General features: G+C 43.7%; 1 protein-coding gene across 1 annotated transcript; it reads left to right on the top strand.

The window, feature by feature from the left end:
- The first annotated feature begins 16,323 nt into the window (after nt 1–16,323).
- LOC137085279 (uncharacterized) lies at nt 16,324–22,206 on the top strand. Its single transcript, XM_067451832.1, has 5 exons — nt 16,324–16,372; nt 16,453–16,797; nt 16,882–17,238; nt 21,380–21,703; nt 21,932–22,206. Exons 1-5 carry the CDS (start codon nt 16,324–16,326, stop codon nt 22,204–22,206), a joined length of 1,350 nt encoding a protein of 449 aa, XP_067307933.1.
- Nucleotides 22,207–23,699: the final 1,493 nt, after the last annotated feature.

Here is a 23,699-nt window from a genome sequence, read left to right as displayed (position 1 = left end):
TTGCTATATCTGGCCCGTTGTCAAGATTTTCTAGCAATACATCCTTTGGTTGATGCAGACCTGCTGGCCACCTTCCGAACTGTCCTGTATGGAACTGCCCGTGACTGGTGGGAGGTTGCCAGATCCTCTATAATGACATGGGGTGAGTTTGAATCCGCCTTCCTTTCGGCTTTCCTCTCGGAGGATTATGAAGATGAGCTGGCTGATCGGGTCAGAAATAGAATCCAAGGAGAGAAAGAATCCATCAGGGATTTTGCATTTTCGTATCGAGCTCTCTGCAAAAGGTGGAAGCCGGCCCTAACAGAGAGTGACATGGTAAAATTGATCCTTAAAAATATCAAGCCCTATCTGGCCAGTCAGCTACGCAGCAGAGTAAGCACTGTTGAAGATCTAGTGAAGTTGGGTCACCAGCTGGAAAAGGATTATGCGCAGCACATCCAAAATGAAGGACGTAAGGCTATGAAACCACCTACAATGCCCCAAAGACCAATGTCTAACCAACCCATGGAGAAGCCTCAAGTACAGTGCTGGAGGTGTAAAGGTTACCACTCACCTGGAAACTGCCCACATTTTACGTCTGCTTCTTCCAACCAGCCATCTGATCAGCATCGTGCCAACACTAATAAACGTTCCTTCCAACCTCTGAAGTCTGGGGTTCCGCCTCGCCAGCCAAATACCCCTTCTAGCAATGCGGTGTCAGCAGCAGCCACTCCTTGGCCGTCTATGATGATGGAAGAGAGTACCACCACAGGTTTCAATACCCCCACAAATCAGCCGACTGCGGTACCACAACAATTAGTAATACCCATTAGTATTGGCACTTGGAGAGGAAAGGCTATACTGGATACAGGCGCAAGTTACACCCTCCTACATGAAAACCTTTGGTCAGAGCTTAATCCCAGAGTCAAATTGCACCCTTGGACCCTTGGTCCTCTATATTTAGCTAATGGTGTTGCAGAAGTTCCATTAGGCTGGATAAATCTGCCTATTATTATTCATGATAAGACTTTCTCAGTGTGGGTGGCTGTCCTCACCTCCAAAGCCCTTGCTTATGCAGTGATTCTAGGTTTGAACTTTATATTCTCTAGTGGACTGCAGATTAATGTGACAGACCAGAAATACTCCTTCAAGTCTGCCCCTAATGAAGACTACCCTTTTCAACCAGGTCAGGCCAGTATACCTGTCGTGAAACCACCACACCTGGAAAAGAAACATAATCAAAAGAGCGTTAAGCAAAGCATGTCCCTGCTTAGTTCCGTTCCTCCACCTAAACACCCATTGCTATCCTGCCCACTTGACAATTTGGATGACCAGGAGTTGATCAACATTGCGGTAAATGGTGCTCACTTACCACCAGATGGAAAACAACAACTGCAGCAAATCTTAGAGTCCAACTATGAGGTGTGTACCCTTCGTCCGGGACGGACGGATGTTCTTCAACACCACCTCTATATCACTCATCCAGTGCCCATTAAACAGCGACCGTATCGCATGAATCCTTCAAAACAAGCAGTTGTAAGGGAGCAGTTGGAAGAAATGTTAAAAGCAGGTATCGTAGAACCATCTCATTCTGCCTGGGCTTCACCTGTTGTTCTAGTTCCCAAAAAAGATGGTAAAATGAGATTCTGTGTTGATTACCGGAAGGTTAATGCTATAACCGAGAGTGATGCATACCCTCTTCCAAACATCAATGAGATTCTTGAATCCCTCTCGGGTGCATCCATCTTTTCGACCATCGACCTCAACAGTGGATACTGGCAGGTAACAATGGACCCAGATAGCAAACCCATGACTGCCTTCATCACTCCATCAGGGTTATATCAATTTAAAGTCATGCCCTTTGGATTAAAAAATGCCCCAGCGACCTTTCAAAGATTGATGGAGACCGTTTTAGGAGAATTACGAGGTAACATCTGTTTTGTCTATATTGATGATATTATAGTGTACTCACAATGTGTGGACCAACACTTCCTTGATCTCCAGACAATTCTCCATCGATTGCAGACAGCGGGGTTGACTGTAAATCTAAAGAAGAGCAGGTTTTGTCTTCAGGAGTTGACATTCCTCGGGCATGTAGTGAATATTCATGGTATCTCCACAGACCCGAATAAGGTGGAAGCTATACGGGCATACCCTGTACCATGAAACATCAAAGAAGTTCAGCGTTTTCTTGGACTCTCCGGGTGGTACCACCGGTTTGTGCCAAATTTCTCGCGGATCGCAGAACCCATGAATGCCTTAAAAAAAAAGGGTCATGCATTTAATTGGTCACCCCAATGTCAACAGGCTTTCGAATTACTAAAAGCATGTCTCACCTCACCTCCCATCCTTGGACATCCTGACCTTGAACGACCATTTATTGTGTATACTGACGCCAGTGACACCGGACTGGGTGCTGTGCTGACGCAGCGCCGGGACCAGGGCTCAGAGCAGGTGATTGCTTATGCCAGTAGGACCCTGAACAAAGCAGAAACGAATTACTCCGCGACAGAGAAGGAATGTCTTGCTGTCGTGTGGGCTCTAGAAAGGTGGCAGCATTATTTAGAGCCCAAACTCTTCACTGTCGTGACCGATCACTCAGCCCTGCAGTGGGTAATGAGCTCTACAAAAACCACCAGCCGACTGATCAGATGGGTTCTTCGACTGCAGAAGTTTGATTTTGTAGTTGAGTACCGGAAGGGTAGGCTAAATGTAGCACCTGATGCTCTCTCCCGGATCCACACCCAACCTGCATGTAGTGTATATGCCAGTCGAACTGAGGAACCAGACCTTCCAATCACTGCGGCTGCCATATGGGAGGAACAACACAAAGATCCTGAAGTCATCAGAATATTCCAAAAAATGGCAGGACATGACGATCGTCTAAAAGATCAATATACGGTAGTGGAGGATAAATTGTACCACACAACCCAGTTGAAGAGTGGCCAATGTCATTACCGGATATACATGCCCAACAGTCTGATTTTGACAGCCCTGCAACACTATCATGCAAATCCGTTAAGTGGTCATATGGGTATTTACAAAACTTACCAGAGGCTGCATGAGGTGGCTTTTTGGCCAGGGATGTGGGCGGACGTAAAGAATTACGTCAAAAGGTGTGTGAAATGCCAAACCCTCAAAAGCGAGAATCGTAAACCTGCAGGGAAAATACAACAAATTAGCACCTCACATCCCAACGAAATGATAGGGGTAGACATCATGGGACCAATGCCCCGCAGTACCCAACAGAATGAGTACCTTCTTGTCTTTGTGGACTACTTTACCCGCTGGGTGGAGCTGTTTCCCATGAGGAAGGCCAATGCACAAACTGTGGCAATGATTTTCAGGAGAGAGATTCTGACACGATGGGGTGTTCCGGACTTCATCGTATCAGATAGAGGTACCCAGTTCCTTTCTGCTGTATTTAAGGAGTTATGTGGTAAGTGGAGTGTCTCACAAAAACTCACTACAGCCTACCACCCACAAACCAATATGACAGAGAGAGTAAACAGGACCCTGAAGTATATGATTGCCGCTTATGTAGATGATAACCATAAGAAATGGGATCAATACTTACCTGAACTACGATTTGCAGTTAACTCAGCTGTCCAGGAGTCCATTGGCATGAGTCCAGCAGAACTCCACCTGGGGAGAAAGTTGCAAGGTCCAATGGACAAACTGTTGCACGGTAAGAATCTCTCTCCCGATCTACCTTCATATGATGTTGTCAATAATCTTGTCCAACTTCAAGCAAAGGCCAAGGAATGCTGCAAAAAAGCACAGAAAAGACAGCTCAGGAACTACAATAAAAACAGACGGGAGGTATTCTTTAAGGAAAAGGACCGGGTGTGGGTAAGGAATTTTCCCCAGTCCAGTGCCCAACATCACTTCAGTGCAAAATTTGCTCCAAGATGGAAGGGTCCTTACCGTATAATAAAGCAGCAGGGTCCGTTGAATTATCAAGTGGCGTTGGAGTCCACGGGGGAAGATGTTCGCAATGTGCATGTGACTAATTTAAAACCATGTTACCCCACATCTGAGGAGGTTGAAATTCAAGAGAGGCAACGAATCCTTGAGATATTTCAAGAATCCGCCAGTGAGGATGAGGATTTCTTGGGATTTTAATCCCCATTTTCCACCTTTTCCCTTACAACCATGGGTTGTTTTCTCTAGGGAGGGAGAGTGTGGCAGTACGAGGAAAAAGAGGTGTGTTTTCCTGTTGTGTGGCCGGATGGAGGAGGGAAATAAATTAACCGGAAATAGGAAACGTGGGTATATAAGGAGGCAAATGCAAAAGAAAGGGGGGAGAAAGAAAGAATGAAATAAAGAGAGAGAGAAAACGGATGACCTGAGACAAACCGCTGGGTTGGTGAGATTGAACGCATCACTGCTGTTTGAGCCAGGCTGGGTCGCTAAAGCGGACGTGCGTTTCCGAGGCGATCTCTGTAGTGCGGCACGCACTTTCAGCAGCTGGTGGCAGGGTGACGAAGTCTTGGTGGCTGACGAGCGGCGCGAGAGCTGCCCAGGTGAACGAACTCCTGTTTAAAAAACTCCCTTAGTTTTCACCGACTCCCTCTGACTAAAAACAGTGTTTTCCTCACTGCCATCATCAGCCTGAGTGCAGCGCGGAGCGCTGTGGACACACACACACACACACACACACACACACACACACACACACGCACCCACCCATTACGCGAACATACCTGAACATTCACGCACGCAAATTCATCACGCCTAGGCAAAGACTTTTTCCATTCCTGGTGGTTGATTTGCACGACTGTGTGTGGACACATTTTTTTGTTTTTTGTTTTCTGGTCATGCCTTAACTGACTGAATTGATGTTTTCATCTATTATTATTTTTATTTTATTTTCTCTCACTTGTGGGAGATGAAGCTATTGTATGACGTTAATCTACAGAGTTACTTAAAAGCACAGTCATTGTGGGTTGAAGTCATTTAAGTTATTGTCCTCTTTGGTTATTTATTTTTGTCTGTATTTATTTTTGTTGTTCCCATTGTAACTACATTTAACCAACTGTGAAAGTTTTTTTTTGTGGAAATAATAGATAGAAGGAACTATAGGTTCTTTAATTACATTTTCTTATGTCTGTATCCTATTTTTTGTTGTTGTTCATTTTTTGTTTTTTTGGTTGTTTCTTGTGAATTTGGGTGGAAAAAATATATATACCTGTGAATATGACTCCTTTGTGTGTGATCTGATTCTTTTGTATGTAATCGGTGGCTAATAGAGCTACTCCGGGGTTACAAACGCAACAACCCGATTTTTTTGTATCTTGACAAGTTTAAGCTTGTCTGGCGCCCGAACTGTTTTGTTAAACTAAACTGTTTATTTAAGTTGGTTGTGGGCTTGCCACCGTTACAAACACAGTGTGTATAATACACACGCAAACCAGCTGAACACACCTGGGGAAGACTAATCCAGAAGAAAACTACAAAGAACTACAACACATGACACAAGACAGGAAATAACAAAAGTCCTGTCCAAAGCTGGCACAGAAGTGCTTCTGAAATGACATGTCGGTGTCTTTACACAGACTCTTTAATGCTGCTCATAGCAGAGGCGGCATACATGCATTTACACAGCAATTTCAACTGTTACACAAGGGGCTTTAGTTAGTCTGGCTTTTATGCTAATAAGATTAAGATGCGTCTAGGGTTTCTTGATGGTGTATGGATTACTCTCAGTCTCGACCGCTTCTCTCTTCACTGCAGTATTTATCCACCTGCTTTCTCTGTATGCTCTCCCGCGTGGCTCAAACCTGTGTCCTGATTCCTCTAGCAAGGATTATGTTGCCATCTTGCATCCTCATGTAGATGAACTGTTTTACTTTCTTAATGTACATTTATCATTAATTATCACATTAATCAAAGCATGCTGTTCCCCTTTGACACATTCTTTTATAATGGTTGATTCAAATATAAAATAACATATTTTAACAATGTTATTGTAACATTTAATGTACAAACACATCACAAGTATAATTTTAGAACATTGTTTAATTTATAATGGATTTATATCCTTAACATTCATTTTGTCTAAATCCCACGTCACTTACCTTTGACTGGATATTGCAAAAGGTTGTTTGATTTTCATGGCCACATTTATAATTGTAGTGATTTTTACTTTTGTCCACCCAAGGACACTAAGTAAGGTAGTGATTGGTACTCACGTCACCGCTGACGTTGTGAATTTTGGATCACACGTCACTTAAGGTGTGGTTATGAGTACATCAGATGACCACCTTTCCCCCTGTTAGTTTGGGACACTAGTCAAGGCCTTTTACCTTGGCTGTATGAGAACACTCCTCACAGGAGGCTGCCCAGTCATTTATAATGAATGTAAAGGGGAAGAGTTGGTCAGCTTATTTATCTGAAAGATTGGTGAGATTTCTAACTTGTAGAGCCTTTTCTGCTTTATCAGCACAAGGAAGACACAATTGTAATAAAATAGATTTTATTAACAAAAGATAAACAGAACAATTAACACAACTACTAAATGAATACAATGAATGATAAAGGAATAAAGTGCGTAAAATGCGTAAAATACATGTGAGTAAGTTAAGTGTGGCTATAGAAGAGTTACGTTATCTTATGGAAAGATTAACTGTTGTTTCTCTGAAATTAAGGTGAAGAACCTTATTATGTATCAAACAAATAAACGAAAGATTATTTGTTATTAACTAGCATCAGTTATATTACCTCTAATGTAAATTAGAAAATCATATACTGATAATATACAACAATGCCAAGGTCTCTAGAAAGAGGTTTGGTTAAGTGATATTTACGTTCCACGTGGTTGAGTAAGCAGTCCGATGGTGATGACTTCTTCCACTGGTTTTGCTGGGAGACAGTGCAGTGAAGAAAGGAGCTGGAATCTGTTTCAACAGCCTTGAACACGAAGATCTGTGGGATGCTGATCTCCTGGGACACCAAAGGGTCCTAAAATCTGGAACACGCAGATGAGGCCCTGAAGTAGGTGCAGAAGGTCCTTAACCTGGAACACGCAGACGAAGGAACCTTGAAGTGAAGGTTTGCTCTCCTGAGCTTAACCTTGTTGCAAATGTCTCTCTGTGTCTTCTGCCTCTTTGGACCAGACACTCAGAAGTTGGTCAATCTGCTCTGATCTCTTTAGCATGGAGACTTGAGACATGCTGTAGTAGTCTCGCTGGACTAAAACTCTGAACGTAGTGTTGGTTAATGACTCTTTCCTCACAGGCTGGAGGCTCAGAACGTTGTCGTATCTGTCACTGCCTCACAAGCTGTAGATTCAGATCCTCGGATCTTGTGTTGTCTCTCTGGTTAAACCAGAGGCTCAGAACTTGGTTGCTCTGTCACAGTCTAATCCTCGGCGGACAGACTCAGAACTTGGTGAACTGTTTGTCTCTCGGATGTGGAGACTCAGAACCTGGTTGCTCTGTCACAGTCTAATCCTCGGCGGAAAGACTCAGAACTTGGTGGACTGTTTGTCTCTCGCGTGGAGGAGACTCAGAAACTGGTTGCTCTGTCACAGTCTAATCCTCGGCAGACAGACTCAGAACAAGGAGTGTCTATTGAAAGGGTACCTTTATCCTTTTCCGAATAGGAGGAGATTGCAATTTGGCGCTTCTCCATTCCAGTGTTGCTATTGGCTGCTGGCATCAGAGAGGGCACACAGTGTGGCCCACCCTTCTTTCCCCTGTGGAACTCATTTGCATACTGTACACAGTTAGAAGTCTTTAAAGGGTCTTTAAAGTTCATCAATGCATTTCTCACTTTCCAAACCACAATCAGAATACCCTTGGCAATATACTAAACAAATAGACACCAAACATGATGGAAAAAGATTGAACTGTCATGTGTTCATTCATTTGTTCATTAACAGCTGAATTTGTGGAAGATGTTGCATTACAAATTGCTGTCCCGAGAATACTTATTTCTCTGAATAAGTATGAGATGGATATGTGTAGTTTGCATCAGTCTTAAGGTTTCCAAACATAGTTGCGAATGGATTTGGATGGATCAGTTTTGGTCTTTCTTTGTTTCACCCACTACTGCTGAGGTCCTGAGGAATGTTTATGGCCGTCACAAATCAGGTCATTAGGGATCCATCTCTAAATGGGTGAAGGGCAGAAACTGCATGTGGACCAATGAGAAGTCCTGTCCTTCCTGGGCTTGGTACTAGAGGTCTTCTTCTTGCCCTCAAAGAGGTGTCTGGATGTTGTCCAAGCATCTTTATCTGATGGGTTGGACATCTTGTTTGTGCTAGTCCAACAATATCCAATCAAAATGGAGCATACCTTTGTCCACTGTTATGGGCAAAGAGGGGCCCGGCCATAAACTGGGCCCTGGAATTCTGCTGTCCACTACATAATTTACATACATTTCCAGAAAGTATATTCACTTTAATGTTTTGAAAGAAGAGGGAAATGCACTGAAGCGTAAGTGTCCAATATTAGTCAGTGTCCCATATTACACGAATCCACATTCATGTTTGTAAAATATCGATGTCTAAATTTGAAAGCCAGATAACCACATCTTGAACATAAACAACAAGAGTAATATGTGATGTGGGCTAGTTATTGAAGTATAGATCAACCACTGAAGAGCCAACAGGACATCCTAAGTGTATTTTCTGTGCTTGTCCTCAACAGTTCATTAGTTCTGACACGTGTAGCAAAAGTGAATTAAAAGTATTCATTTGACGTGACCTCGGATGAAAGTGTAACCCTGGTTTACTGTTATATGCTCTGTTCTCCCGACTCTCCACTCTCACACGTTATCGCGAGATTTGTACAAGTATCGCGAGATTTGGCACGGAGATCGCGTCATTTACCTTTAAATATGGCCGCGCACTGTTAGTTTGTGTGTGTGTGGGAGTCGACGTGTTGAGCTGCTGCAGATGCCTCCATTTTATGTTGAGACTGCTGTATTGAGTGACTTAATCATACGAGAACTGGCCAGGTTTCTTGTATGGATGGCGAGCTACTAGGCCCTGAACCAAAGATTGAGTGCAAGCATTTGCCCGTGTGGTAGGAGGCGCTGCAGCTGCTCCCCTTACACATCCCCGCACACCAATACACACATTCCTACATTATGGTTCTTTGAATTTAACTAACTGATTGACCCAGTGTGCATTGTGCAAGGACGGTTGCAGCTTTTAATCATTTGAATGATTGTGTATGACTTGAGAAAACAACACTTAGATGTGTTTATTAACAATTATGAACTCAATACCATCTTTGTGTACATGTAAATATTGAAACTGTCTGTCAGCTTATGTCACTATAATATACTACACTTTTGGGTATCGCAACCTCGTGTCTGTGTCTCATTGAACACGCCATTTTCCTCCCTGAGCTGAACTTAGTCTTTCTGATACTGGTCCACTATTTTAATCTATTATTGCAGTATTTATACGTGTTACATTTGGCGAGCTAGCCAGGAGGAATTGGGGTGTTTAATGTACATTGAGTTGTTAAATTGAGTTATTTCAGTTCTGTGAAAATCATGGATGTGTTTTTGAAATGTGGTATTAAATTACCAAATGCTGTGCTGGTGGAAGGCATTACAGAACCGGGAGGTAAGGAGGTCATTGAATTTTTAAGCCAATATGGGTTAATTAGTAAGACTGAGACCATCTCTGAAAAGAAATCTGAATTTGATGGTACACTTGTTATTGAGTTCAGTAGTGGTGCCGCTTTGGATGTGTTGCGTCCCACTTTACCTTATACATTTGTTTCTGCTGGAAGGAAATATACATGTTGCATTTCAGAGTTATCTACTGTTTGTACTGAACATTTTGCTAAAGCTAAAACTGCGTTCGTTATCTGATTTGCAGAATTTAGCCAAATTAACAGGGGTGGATTACAAAGAAGTGCTCAGAACGACCATGACTCAGATTGGACTTTCGGTTCCTGAGCTCCGTTCGGCTACTCAGGTGAAAGAGCTATCCATCACAGAGTTAGCTGTGCCATCTGTGAAGTTATTGACTCAGTCTCCATCAGCCACAGATGCCCCCAGGTCAATACCGGCCAGGTCAGCCACCGAGCCCCACAATGATCCGGTTGACCCTACGCTGCCAGAGTTTAGGCAGTCATCTGCCAGCATTGATGTCCATCCACCTGAGGTACAACGTTACGTAGTGGAGCACATTGTAAAGAATGAGGAGAATGCAGTACATCACCAACGGCTTAGGGTGTTTTCAGGTCGGCTCCCAAGACCTGCGCATGAAGCTGATTATGACACCTGGCGGTCAGGGGTAGAACTGCTGTTGCAAGATCCATCGGCGTCTGATCTCCATCGTTCTAGGAGGATAGTTGAGAGTCTTCTTCCTCCAGCAGCAGATATGGTCAAGCAATTGAGTTCCAGTACATTGCCTGTGGTGTATTTAAATACTCTTGATTCAGCCTATGCTACTGTGCAAGATGGGGATGAACTATTTGCTAAATTTATGGACACATTTCAGGACGGAGGTGAGAAACCATCTGCCTTCCTCCAACGGCTCCAGGTTGCCCTGAACTCAGCTAAGAAAAGAGGAGGTGTCATAGAGTCTGAGGTTAATCGTCATTTGTTGAATCAGTTCTGTCGGGGGTGCTGGGATAATTCACTTATTGCTGAACTTCAGCTTAAGCAAAAGAAGACTTGTCCACCTAACTTTTCTGAGCTGCTGCTACTCTTGCGTACCGAAGAGGATCAGGAGGCAGCTAAAGCACTTCGAATGAAGCAGCACCTGGGGTCTACACGGCAGAAGGTCACATCTCATGCTCAGGTTGTTCGTTCTGACCCTGAAGATGGAAGGGCAGTGACATCTTTGATTAACATTACCCAGCAACTAGCACAACAACTAGCTGAAGTCCAGCGACAGTTAGCCATGCTTACGGCCAGTCAATCAAAGGTCAGTTCCATTTCAAAGACTTCGTCTTACAGTAAGCCACATGTCAGAGCAGCTAATCAGCAGTCCCGTCCACCTACACTGACTCAGGCCAAACCTGGTTATTGTTTTCGATGTGGTGAGGATGGCCACATCCGTCCCCAATGTGAAAATGAGCCTAACCCTACTCTGGTTGCTCGTAAGAAGAAACAGTTCACCAGCAATCAACAGAACGCCTCTAACTTTGTTCATTTAAACTGAGTCCGGTTCCTGTTGTGGGGCAGACAGGGGCCAGTGGGGACCAAATTTGTCCCAAAGCCAAGACCGTTAATTGTGCAGAAATTTCATTGTCTAAGATGAAGCATGCACCCATACAATTTCCAAAAGGGCTTGTGGGCTCAAAGTGTTTTGCTGTGGTTCAGATCGCTGAACAAAGTTCCCACTGTCTTTTAGATACAGGCTCGCAGGTCACTACGATTCCTGTCTCTTTCTATAACCAGAGCCTCAGCCATTGCCCTGTGAAGCCACTTTACAACTTACTTCAGGTTGAGGGTGCCGCCGGTCAGTCAGTGCCATACCTGGGTTATGTAGAGGTGAATATTGCTTTTCCCAAAGAGTTTTTGGGGAAAGAAGTTGATATACCGACTCTTGCTCTTGTTGTACCTGATGTACATCCAGGGGATTCTTCACCTGTGCTGATCGGTATGAATACTCTAGAGCCTTTATATGAACGATACATCAGCAGTGACTTTTCCAGTTTTCAACCTATGGCCCAAGGGTATTGTGCAGTCTTAAAGCTCCTGCAAGTGAAGTACCAACAGAATCAGGTGGGCAGAACAGGAGTTGTGAGGTTGTTGAGTCAGATGCCAGTTTTGATTCCTGCTGGTCAGACCATTGTCCTTGAAGGTTCTGCTAAAGTAGACAGTTCTTCAAAAGTTCAATGGGCTGTAATTGAACATCCAACATCATTACTTCCTGGTGGGCTGTGTGTCCAGAGCTGTCTCATCACACTTCCAAATCATGCTCCCTACAAGGTTCCTGTTCTTGTTATGAATGAGTCTGAACAAAATGTTTTAATTCCACCAATGACAGTAATTGCTGATATTGGCACATCACTCACTATCTTGGCCCAGCAGACTGTAAAAACCCCTTCAGATTCAGGAGGTTCTCAGAGAGGCGCCTTGGAGTTAACATTTGGAGAATCTCCTATTCCCCCGGAATGGAAGGAGCGAATAACCCTCAAGCTCAGTCAAATGCCTGAAGTATTTTCTCACCATGATCTTGATTTCGGCTGCACGGAGCAGGTAAAGCATCGCATTAAGCTCCATGATGAAATCCCTTTTAAGCAGCGGGCTAGGCCGATCCATCCTCGTGACATTGAAGCTGTGCGGAGCCATTTGCAAGATTTGCTCAACGCTGGTGTCATCCGTGAGTCAGAGTCACCCTTTGCTTCCCCAATTGTGGTGGTCCGGAAACGGAATGGTGACGTAAGGTTATGTATCGATTATCGTAAATTAAACTTGCAAACAGTGAAAGATGCATATGCCTTGCCGAATCTTGAGGAGTCATTTTCAGCATTAACGGGTTCCAAATGGTTTACAGTTCTGGATCTGAAGTCTGGATATTATCAAATTCAAATGGATGAAGTCGACAAGGCTAAATCTGCATTCGTTACACCGTTAGGGTTCTGGGAATGGAATCGGATGCCACAAGGGGTCACTAATGCTCCAAGTACATTCCAGAGACTGATGGAAAAGTGTATGGGTGATTTAAACCTTAAGGAGGTCCTTGTGTTCCTAGATGACATTATTATCTTTTCTGACACTTTAGAGGAACATGAGAACCGGTTACTCAAAGTACTTACCCGCTTGGCTGGATTTGGCTTGAAGTTGTCTCCTGAAAAATGTAAATTCTTCCAGTCCAGTGTGCGTTATCTGGGACATATCGTGTCTGAGAAGGGTGTTGAAACAGACCCTGAGAAAATATCTACTCTCAAATCCTGGCCAGTACCCCGAAATCTCAAAGAGTTGCGGTCTTTCCTGGGGTTCGCAGGGTATTACCGGCGCTTCATTAAGGATTATGCCACCCTGGTAAAACCCCTTAACGTTCTTACTCAAGGCTATGCACCTCTTCGTCAGTCTAATAAAGATAAAAGTTCTGCAGGGAAGTGTCACAGAGAAATTCCATGATTATCTTTATGGTGCTAATTTCACGGTCGTCACAGACCGTCCTCTTACATATGTTTTGACCTCAGCGAAACTGGATGCCACAAGCCATCGATGGTTAGCTGCCTTGTCGACATATTCCTTTAAGATGCAGTATCGTGCTGGCAAACACAACTTTGATGCTGATGCTCTATCCCGGCGCTGTCACGGAGAAGTGTTAGATAAAAGTGCAGGTTGTGAAGAGTGTGAGCTTGTGACTCGTTTAGTGAATCAACGGTGTGCCCCGGGTGAAATTTCAGAAATATCCCCTGATAGTGTGGTTGCTATTTGCCAGAGCAGTCTTGTTAGATCATGCTGTCTTGCTGAGTACTCCCAAAGTGATATGACCCTAGTTGAGTCACTTTCTGTTCATGCTAATATCATTCCTGACAGTTTCGCTAAGGAGGAATCACATGGCCTTCCTGTCATATCCCCGCTGACCCACACTGACCTGAGGGAAGAACAACGTGCTGATCCAGTAATCCGTGAAGTTATCCATCAACTCGAGACAGGAGAAAAAGTTCCCCCCAATGCCCGAGAGGAACTTCCTGAACTTGCATTGTTGTTACGGGAGTGTAATCGGTTAAAGCTGGAAGATGGTATTTTGTATAGGAGAAGGCAGGATGAAGATAAACCTGTTCTACAGCTTGTTTTGCCCTCAGTCTTGCGTACAGTTGTCTTGAAGAGTCTCCACAGTGACATGGGGCACATGGGCATAGAGCGTACCCTGGATTTGGTACGGCAGCGGTTCTTCTGGCCTAAGATGGCGGTTAATGTTGAGAACTTCATTAAAACTTGTGGTCGGTGCGTACGACGCAAGAGTCTTCCAGAAAGGGCAGCTCCTTTAGTAAATATCCAAACTAGTCGTCCTTTGGAATTGTTATGTATGGATTTTCTTACCATTGAGCCAGATAGCAGTAACACAAAGAACATCTTGGTGCTTACGGATCACTTCACCAAATTTTCTGTCGCTATTCCAACTGCAAACCAGAAGGCCAAGACTGTGGCGAAATGTCTGTGGAATGACTTTATGAGTTGTTATGGCATCCCTGAGCGTCTACATTCTGACCAGGGCCCAGATTTCGAATCTAAGCTGATTAAGGAGCTCTGTGATGTGGCTGGCATTAAGAAAACTCGAACGACCCCTTACCACCCCAGGGGCAACCCCGTTGAACGCTTCAACCGGACATTGTTAAACATGCTGGGCACCCTTGAGAGCAAGCAGAAGGCTAAGTGGAGGGAATACGTTAAACCTCTTGTCCATGCGTATAACTGTACGCGAAATGAGGTAACAGGGTTCACGCCCTATGAACTCCTGTTTGGACGATCACCGCGGCTTCCAGTTGATTTAGCTTTTGGCTTGCCTGTCCGTGAATCTCCATCTTCCTCGCATTCTCAGTATGTGAAGCATTTAAGATCTCGTCTTGAGGAGAGTTACAAGCTTTCATCCCAGAATGCTCAGAAGTCAGCTAATAGGAACAAAGACCGGTTCGATCAACGTGTTACACCTGCAAGTTTGGAGGTGGGCGACCGAGTTCTTGTCCGTAATGTTAGAATCCGAGGCAAGCACAAGCTTGAAGACAAGTGGGAACAAGAGGTATATGTGGTTGTGAAACGGGCTGGGGATCTTCCAGTTTACACTGTGAGGCCAGAAACTAAGGAAGGACCTACTCGCACACTCCATCGTGATTTGCTTTTGCCTTGTGGCTTTCTATTATCTATAGAGGACCTTCCTGAAGATCTGCCTGTTCAAAAGCCACACACTCGCAGCCAGAGTCGTAACGACGCTATTGATATCTCTGAGAATGAGGATCCAGTGGATGTTGACCCTGTCATCCTTGGGAGTTGTCCTCAAGTCCCAATGAATATCAGTGTGAACATGGGTGAATTTGAACGAGAACCCATGAATTGTGACATTGTAGTGTCTACCTCGTCGACAGTCCCAAGTGATATTGTTGTCCTGCCTCCCTCAGAAAACCTGGTTTCCCAACCTACAATTGTAATATCTGAAAGCCACTTGCCTGAAGCTGAAGGGTCTGGGCCAACCATTGAGGAAGGTTCATTGATGTCCAGCTGTGATGTAGACGCTATGGTGGTACCTGAACTGAGGGATGAATATGCCCAGAGAGAGGTGGACTTACCCGTGGAAGAGGTACGCATCAATGTGCCTGAAACTGAGGTTCTTCTGGAGCTTGAGGATGAAGACTGTGGGCCGGTCCAATCTGAGTCATCGGTGGGTTCTGTTGTTCAGAGCTCTGCTACTACTTCTGGTGATATAGTTAGCTCTGATGTAATACCCAGACGTTCAGGTCGTCAGCGCCAACCCATTCAACGACTTCAATATACAGCATTGGGTAACCCTTTAATTTCAGTTGTTCAAACTCTTTTTCATAGTTTGTCCAATGCTTATACAGAGGCCCTTAGTTATGCCACTGCGGCAGACACTAGTTCTAACTTGTAATACTTCTGTAGTTTTATGCAGCAAGGGCGTGCATGATCTAAGGGGGGGGGGGATGTAACCCTGGTTTACTGTTATATGCTCTGTTCTCCCGACTCTCCACTCTCACACGTTATCGCGAGATTTGTACAAGTATCGCGAGATTTGGCACGGAGATCGCGTCATTTCCCTTTAAATATGGCCGCGCACTGTTAGTTTGTGTGTGTGTGGGAGTCGACGTGTTGAGCTGCTGCAGATGCCTCCATTTTATGTTGAGACTGCTGTATTGAGTGACTTAATCATACGAGAACTGGCCAGGTTTCTTGTATGGATGGCGAGCTACTAGGCCCTGAACCGAAGATTGAGTGCAAGCATTTGCCCGTGTGGTAGGAGGCGCTGCAGCTGCTCCCCTTACACATCCCCGCACACCAATACACACATTCCTACATTATGGTTCTTTGAATTTAATGAACTGATTGACCCAGTGTGCATTGTGCAAGGACGGTTGCAGCTTTTAATCATTTGAATGATTGTGTATGACTTGAGAAAACAACACTTAGATGTGTTTATTAACAATTATGAACTCAATACCATCTTTGTGTACATGTAAATATTGAAACTGTCTGTCAGCTTATGTCACTATAATATACTACACTTTTGGGTATCGCAACCTCGTGTCTGTGTCTCATTGAACACGCCATTTTCCTCCCTGAGCTGAACTTAGTCTTTCTGATACTGGTCCACTATTTTAATCTATTATTGCAGTATTTATACGTGTTACAAAAGACTGCCGGCAAGTCTAATTTATTATAGCGCTTTATGTGTTAAGGATGGACATTAGGTTTGTTGTTATATCAGTACTCCTGATGATCGCTGATGGTATGTATCATCCCTTTATGTTGGTATGTGAAAATATCCTTCGAGTTCTTCTTTCTGGGTTTTTTAAGTTGTCTTTCCAGAGTTGACTGTGCGTGGTCCCTCTGGTCCCCTGATGGCTCCTCTGGGATCTTCCCTGGTTTTGCCCTGTTATGTTGATGAGCTCTTACTAATGGAGGGTCTGGAGGTGGAGTGGAGAAGAAAAGACTCAGAGACTCTGGTTCATTTGTTTCTGGATGGTAAGAGTCGAGCTGAGGTCCAGCAGCAGGATTATCTCGATAGAGCTCATTTCTTTACTAATCAGATCCAACATGGAAACTTCTCCCTCCGTCTGGACAGTCTGACAGCTGAAGATGAAGGAAAATACACATGTAAAGTTTACAGTCCGCAGGATTCTGGAGAGACTGTGGTTAAAATAACAGGTTTTGGTGAGTGAACTTTCAATCAAATGATGCTATATGTATTATATGTTCATGTTCTGGTCTATGTTATAACAGTTCTTATTCTTTCAGAGTGTTTGCTTGTCTCAAGATCGAGTCGCTCTGTATCTGTGTATGATGGTGAGGACGTCACTCTGAACTGCTCTGTAGACTCTCACATCACACCTGAACACATTGAAGAGGTTTCATGGAAAAGAACTGGTGAAGATGAAGAAATTCTGGTTCTTCTCTATCAAAACAATGAGACTTTCCCAGATTCATCAGATGAGCAATACAGAGACAGGGTTAAGTTCTTCCCTGATGAGATCCCCAAAGGAAACTTCTCTCTCAGGTTGAAGAGAGTCAGAACGGAGGACACAGGAGTTTACACGTGTCAAGTGTTTGCTGGAGCACTTTCAGACAGGGCGACTGTAATACTGGAGCAACTGGGTGAGTCACAGCACAAACAAACAATCATTTAATTTAACAAGGTAAATTACCATGAGACTGCGATGCCATAAATCAGGGGTCTTCAACGTATTTTCATGGGCAAGGACCCCTTAGACTATAGAGACATTGAGCAGAGACCCCCAAAAACAAAATCAAAAAAGGGGTCTGTTCTTCGTATGTGTCTTACTCAGTTCGCTGGATTTAACTGTTGATGATTTGGCTTGATCTCGGATTGTTTGGTTCTTCAACAATCATCCCGGACATGTTGTCATAGCAACAGGTCTGTAAGCTTAAACCTGCTTAGGAAACAGGATTAGATTGAATCTTGAGGTGATGCTTAAAATCTGTCCCAGCCACTGCTACTTTATTACAAGACTTCATTACTGAACCAGGGGCAATAATAATGTAAAATAATAATAATAATATAAAAGTTTATTTTAAAATAATATTATAATGTTGTATAAAAAGTGCGTATAATATAGACACAGCCACTTGATTGAGAGATTTATTTGTGATGGAGTAATTATTATTTATTATTTCATTGGAGTCTTACACACATGCAGTAACGTTACTCTGAGCCGTGCATTAATGTGAGTGATGACGGATATTATGGGATGGCTTAATGCAGCACAGGAGATGCAGATAACTGATATGGACCCTTAAGAAACTTTAATTAATGCGGTCATGTAACAAATCTGCTTCAAATTGACTTAAAAATTAAATGAATTGCAAATTACAACACTGTAATAAAAATGTAAAGGGTGTACAAATACTATAAAATCGTGAATATAAATAATTGGGAATAATGTTCATCAAAACAGTGCACATTTAATTAAATTAACTAACTTTTATGTTGGTTTGGTCTTTTGTCTGTTTCCTTATAAAGGTCCAGAAATGTATAAGTTCCAGATAAATTGTGTAATTTATCAAGTTTTTTGCCAGTTTGCCAAGTTTTTTTGTTTCAGGGTGCTTGTATTTAAATTTGACTGTGATGTTTTATTTTTTTACCCATGTTTAAATATAACAAAAATCATTTGTGATCAAACACTGGTTTGCGGACCACCTGCAGTACCGCAGCGGACCCCCGGTTGAAGTCCCTTGCCATAAATGCATTGATAGGAGTGTAAATGTAACCGGTCATATTCGACCCGCTCCGTGCGGGATTTGGACTGGAGTCTCCGATGTGGGAGGCGGGCGTGCTAATAAGGAGGCTAAAGACGGCAGCTGCTAGCACGCTTCTTGAGGCCTGGGGAGTGAGGTTTACTCACACAGCTCTTAAATTTCCATACATATTTGCAGCATAGCAAATGCATAGTAAAACTTGGCAGTGTATGTGGTATATGTATATGGTTATTCTGGGGAGGAGACAAGGTGGGGATGCAAATACACACGATTTCCAGCTGATTCCAGACTTCTAGAAGGGAACTTTCCACAGGGTCTGGCGTACATACGTTTTTTTTTTAATATCTGAAAACTTTAGCTACAAAATCCTTTTCAGAGAAGAATTATACTCATCCTTTTGGAAAAACCTTATTTTAGGGGTCCAGAATAATGCTTTTGTTAAGCCTTAATTAATGATGAACTTTTTCACAATTACACACTAGAAATTAATTATTAACTATCCATTTTAAGGGTCCGGAATTATGGATTAGTTAAGCATGGACACAACAGTAATTAATGATTTACTGAATATATAGGAAGGGCATATTAGCCATTATTTATAAATTATTAAACACATTTATGCTATAAATAATCAAAAATAAGTAAAGTCAAGTCACCTTTATTTATATAGCACATTATACAATATCCTGGTAATTAATGATTAACTGAATGTACAGTAAACCTTTTAGCCATTAATTACAAGTTAATAAGCTATATATTATTTTTGTGTAATAATGTAATTATATTTCTGTGACATTCTGTTAAGTTAACTAAACAATAAGCTTGTAATTATCTTTAATTACTGCTGGTTTTGCCGTTATAAATTGCTAAAACAGTGTATTCTAAAGTGAAAGTTTTATCCTCATTAATTATGGGATTTATTGAGTGACATTTAGGTTTATTGACCAGAATAAGCCAATAATTAAGCCTAACTACTACGAATACAGTACTAATAAAGACAATTTGACCAAGTGAAAGTTTTATCCTTATCAATTATGGCACTTATTGAGTGATATTAAGGTTTACTGACCAGAATAAGCCAATAATTAAGCCCAACTACCATTAACCCCTAGATGTCGAAGATCACGCCGGGATGCCCGCCTCGGTTTTGTTTCTTATCAGTGAGTCCAATAATTCTCAAATAGTTATTTGAGAGATAAATCATTCTGTCAATTTTTATAATTCAGGCAAGTGTTATACACTCGCCTAAAGGACCTGTTCAATTTCTCATTAATGCAATTATCTAATCAACCAATCACATGGCAGTTGCTTCAATGCATTTAGGGGTGTGGTCCTGGTCAAGGCAATCTCCTGAACTCCAAACTGAATATCAGAATGGGAAAGAAAGCTGATTTAAGCAGTTTTGAGCGTGGCATGGTTATTGGTGCCAGACAGGCCGGTCTGAGTATTTCACAATCTGCTCAGTTACTGGGATTTTCACGCACAACAATTTTTAGGGTTTACAAAGAATGGTGTGAAAAGGGAAAAACATCCAGTATACGGCAATACTGTGAGCAAAAATGCCTTGTTGATGCTCGAGGTCAGAAGAGAATGGGCCGACTGATTCAAGCTGATAGAAGATTAACTTTGACTGAAAAAAACACTCGTTACAACTGAGGTATGCAGCAAAGCATTTGTGAAGCCACAACACGCACAACCTTGAGGGGGATGGGCTACAACAGCAGAAGACCCCACCGGGGACCACTCATCTCCACTACAAATAGGAAAAAGAGGCTGCAATTTGCATGAGCTCACCAAAATTTGACAGTTGAAGACTGGAAAATGTTGCCTGGTCTGATGAGTCTCAATTTCTGTTGAGACATTCAGATGGTAGAGTCAGAATTTGGTGTAAACAGAATAAGAACATGGATCCATCATGCCTTGTTACCACTGTGCAGGCTGGTGGTGGTGGGGTAATGGTGTGGGGGATGTTTTCTTGGCACACACCAATTGTGCATCGTTTAAATGCCATGGCCTACCTGAGCATTGTTTCTGACCATGTCTATCCTTTTATTACCACCATGTACCCATCCTCTGATGGCTACTTCCAGCAGAATAATGCACCATGTCTCAAAGCGGGAATAATTTCAAATTGGCTTCTTAACCCTTGTATGGTGTTCGGGTCTGTTTTCATTTTTTATCGAAAGAAAAATGATATGAATAATTATTTTTTCAAACTGAGACTCATTGGCCTTGGCTCATTTTCTGTGAGGAATATATATCAGAACACATTTTCGATGACTACACACTTTACACCCCCCCTACACATTTATATTACACACAGGATGTTCGGGTCCACTGGACCCAGGGCTAATAAAAGTGTAGAAATTGTAGGTCCTGTGTAACTTTACTCTGTCCTCCTCCTGTCAGGGCCTGCTGTTAGTCTGTGTTTTCATGTATATGGTTTATGAGGACACAAATGTGTATAATGACATGGATATTACAACGTAAACATGGTATATCACGACATCTGTGTCCTCATACTAAAACATTTTAAAAAGTGTTTTTTTTTTTTAATTCAAAAAATGTCATGTTTTCTGTGATGGGCAGTTTAATGGGTATGGTTAGTAGGGGGATAGATTATACAGTCTGTACATTAGAAAAACCAGTATACCTATGGAGAGTAACCATACACTACATATCCAAGTGTACATGCGTGTGTGTGGGGTGGGGGGTGGGTGGGGATTGCGTGCATGTGTGTGTGTTTCTATTTCTGAGTGTTTACCCATTGTTATTTCTGATCTGCCTGTTTACGAACCTGCCTGTTTATCGACTCTGATTCTTGCTGCCTGCCATTTTGACCTGTGTTTGCCTGGACTCTGGTTATTCGACTGTTTGCTGCCTGCCCTGACCCTTGCCTGGTATGATTAAGATTTACGCCTTGCCTGTGATAATACTGTTAATTCGTGTGTTTCCAATAAACTGCACATGGATCCCAATCTGCCTGAGTCCTCATTACAGAAGACTTCGCCAAACACAGATCCAGCAGACTTCTCTCGCTTCACACAAGACCTCTCCGCACAAGCCAGCCAGCTAATGATGCATCACCAGGAACTCACACGATTGACCAGCATGACGGAGGAACTGGTTAAGGCCGTGCAGAGCCTCCATCCTACACCAGCAACGGCGGATGCACCATTACCACGCCAAGAGCCACCAACCGCACCTGTTACAAGGCCAACGAGCAGCCCACGTCTGGCGTTCCTTGAACAGTTTGACGGCACCCCGGCCAAATGCAAGGGATTTTTAATGCAGTGCTCCATCTTTCTGGCCCAACAACCAACCCTGTACTTCCCAGACTCTGGTAAGATTTCACTAATCTGTTCACTGCTCACTGGAAAAGCACTTGACTGGGCAACAGCAGTCTGGGACGAACGAACCCGCGAGAGCACTACATATGCCAACTTCATTCAACGTCTACGCCTAGTTTTCGACCATGCTGAGGGAGGATGAAGCGCAGACAAACAGCTGCTCGCCCTCCGGCAAGGGAGATGTACGGCAGCAGAATTTGCGCTCACTTTCTGCACCCTAGCAGCACAAACCGTGGAGGTAGAGGACACCTTGAAAACCCTATTTCGCCAAGCCCTCAATGAGGAACTGCAGTCAGAACTCGCATGCCGCGATGAGGACAAGAGTTTGGATCAATTCATCCAACTGGCGATTCGCATTGACAACGTCATCTGCTCTCGCCGAGGACCACGAAGTGGTGGCAACCCGATGCTCTCTCAGCCCCTCGACAGCAGTGATGAACCCATGCAAATCGGTCGCACACACATCTCTTCTGAGGAACGAGAGCGCCGCATCTGAAATCATCTGTGCCTCTACTGTGGTCTTTCCGGACATCGCAGAGCCGAGTGCCCGACCCGACCATCGCAACCACAGCCCCGCCGGGTGAGTTTGCTCATTTCCACTGTTTCTCACCACAACTGCCTCGATTTTCCAGTCACAGTAACCTACCAGTCTAAAGTAATTACAACCCAGGCATTAATAGACTCTGGAGCTGCAGGCAACTTCTTTGATTAAGGTCTGGTTCGTCAACATGAAATACCACTAAACCCATGCAACTTTCCTCTGGCAGTGGCAGCGCTAGATGGGCGCCCCCTGGGGACCGGACAAGTACAGTTCACCACCACCGAACTTCACTTACAAGTGGGCGCTGTACATACTGAATCCATCCAGTTCTACGTCATTCATTCTCCACACAACCCGATCATTCTGGGCTTCCCCTGGCTACAAGACCACAACCCGCAGATCTCCTGGCAGGAAAAACAGATCACCAAATGGGGTCCTTCAAATGGGGTCACTCCCGCTGCATCCGTTCTGTCAGGCTACTACCCATTCGATCAACCAGCATGCAGCACACCACGGACTCCACACCAGGTATTCCTTCGGTATACGCAGACCTCTTAGAAGCCTTCAGCAAGACCAAAGCCTCATAACTACCTCCTCATCGCAACACCGACTGCGCCATCGAACTGCTACCTGGTACCACTCCGCCTAGGGGTCGCATCTTTCCTCTGTCCGAACCGGAGGATCTAGCAATGAAAACATACATTCAAGAGGATCTGGCCAAGGGGTTCATCCAAACATCTACCTCACCTGCTGCTGCAGGGTTCTTCTTCGTGGGGAAGAAGGATGGAGACCTTCGTCCTTGCATCGACTACCGTGGGCTTAACGATATAACGGTCAAGTTCAGATATCCTCTGCCACTGGTGCCCGCTGCCTTAGAACAACTTCGATCTGCCAAAGTATTTACCAAGTTGGACCTTCGGTCTGCCTATAACCTCATTCGCATCTGGGAGGGTGACGAATGGAAAACGGCATTCTCCACTAGTAATGGGCACTATGAATACCTCGTCATGCCCTTCGGACTGTCCAACAGTCCATCGGTGTTCCAATCATTCGTCAACGACATCTTTCGAGACCTATTGCATCAATGTCTGGTGGTATACATCGACGACATCCTCATCTATTCAAACACCATGGAAGAACACATTCAACACGTATGAACGGTCTTGCAGTGCCTCATTAAGCACCAGCTGTACGCCAAGTCAGAGAAATTTGAGTTCCACCAAACCTCAGTAACATTTCTTGGTTATGTCATTAGCCCAGAGGGAGTGGCGATGGATGAAGGAAAGGTTCGGGCAGTCGTGGAATGGCCTCAACCCACCACGCTGAAAGAGCTGCAAAGATTCTTGGGGTTCGCCAACTTCTACAGGCGCTTTATCAGAGGTTACAGTTCAGTCGCCGCACCACTCACTTCCATGACAAGAGGAGGAGGCAACAAACTACGATGGTCC

Source organism: Pseudorasbora parva, chromosome 8 (assembly GCF_024679245.1).
Source record: "Pseudorasbora parva isolate DD20220531a chromosome 8, ASM2467924v1, whole genome shotgun sequence".
Taxonomy (NCBI): Eukaryota; Metazoa; Chordata; class Actinopteri; order Cypriniformes; family Gobionidae; genus Pseudorasbora; species Pseudorasbora parva.
This window is presented reverse-complemented; position numbering and strand designations above follow the sequence as displayed.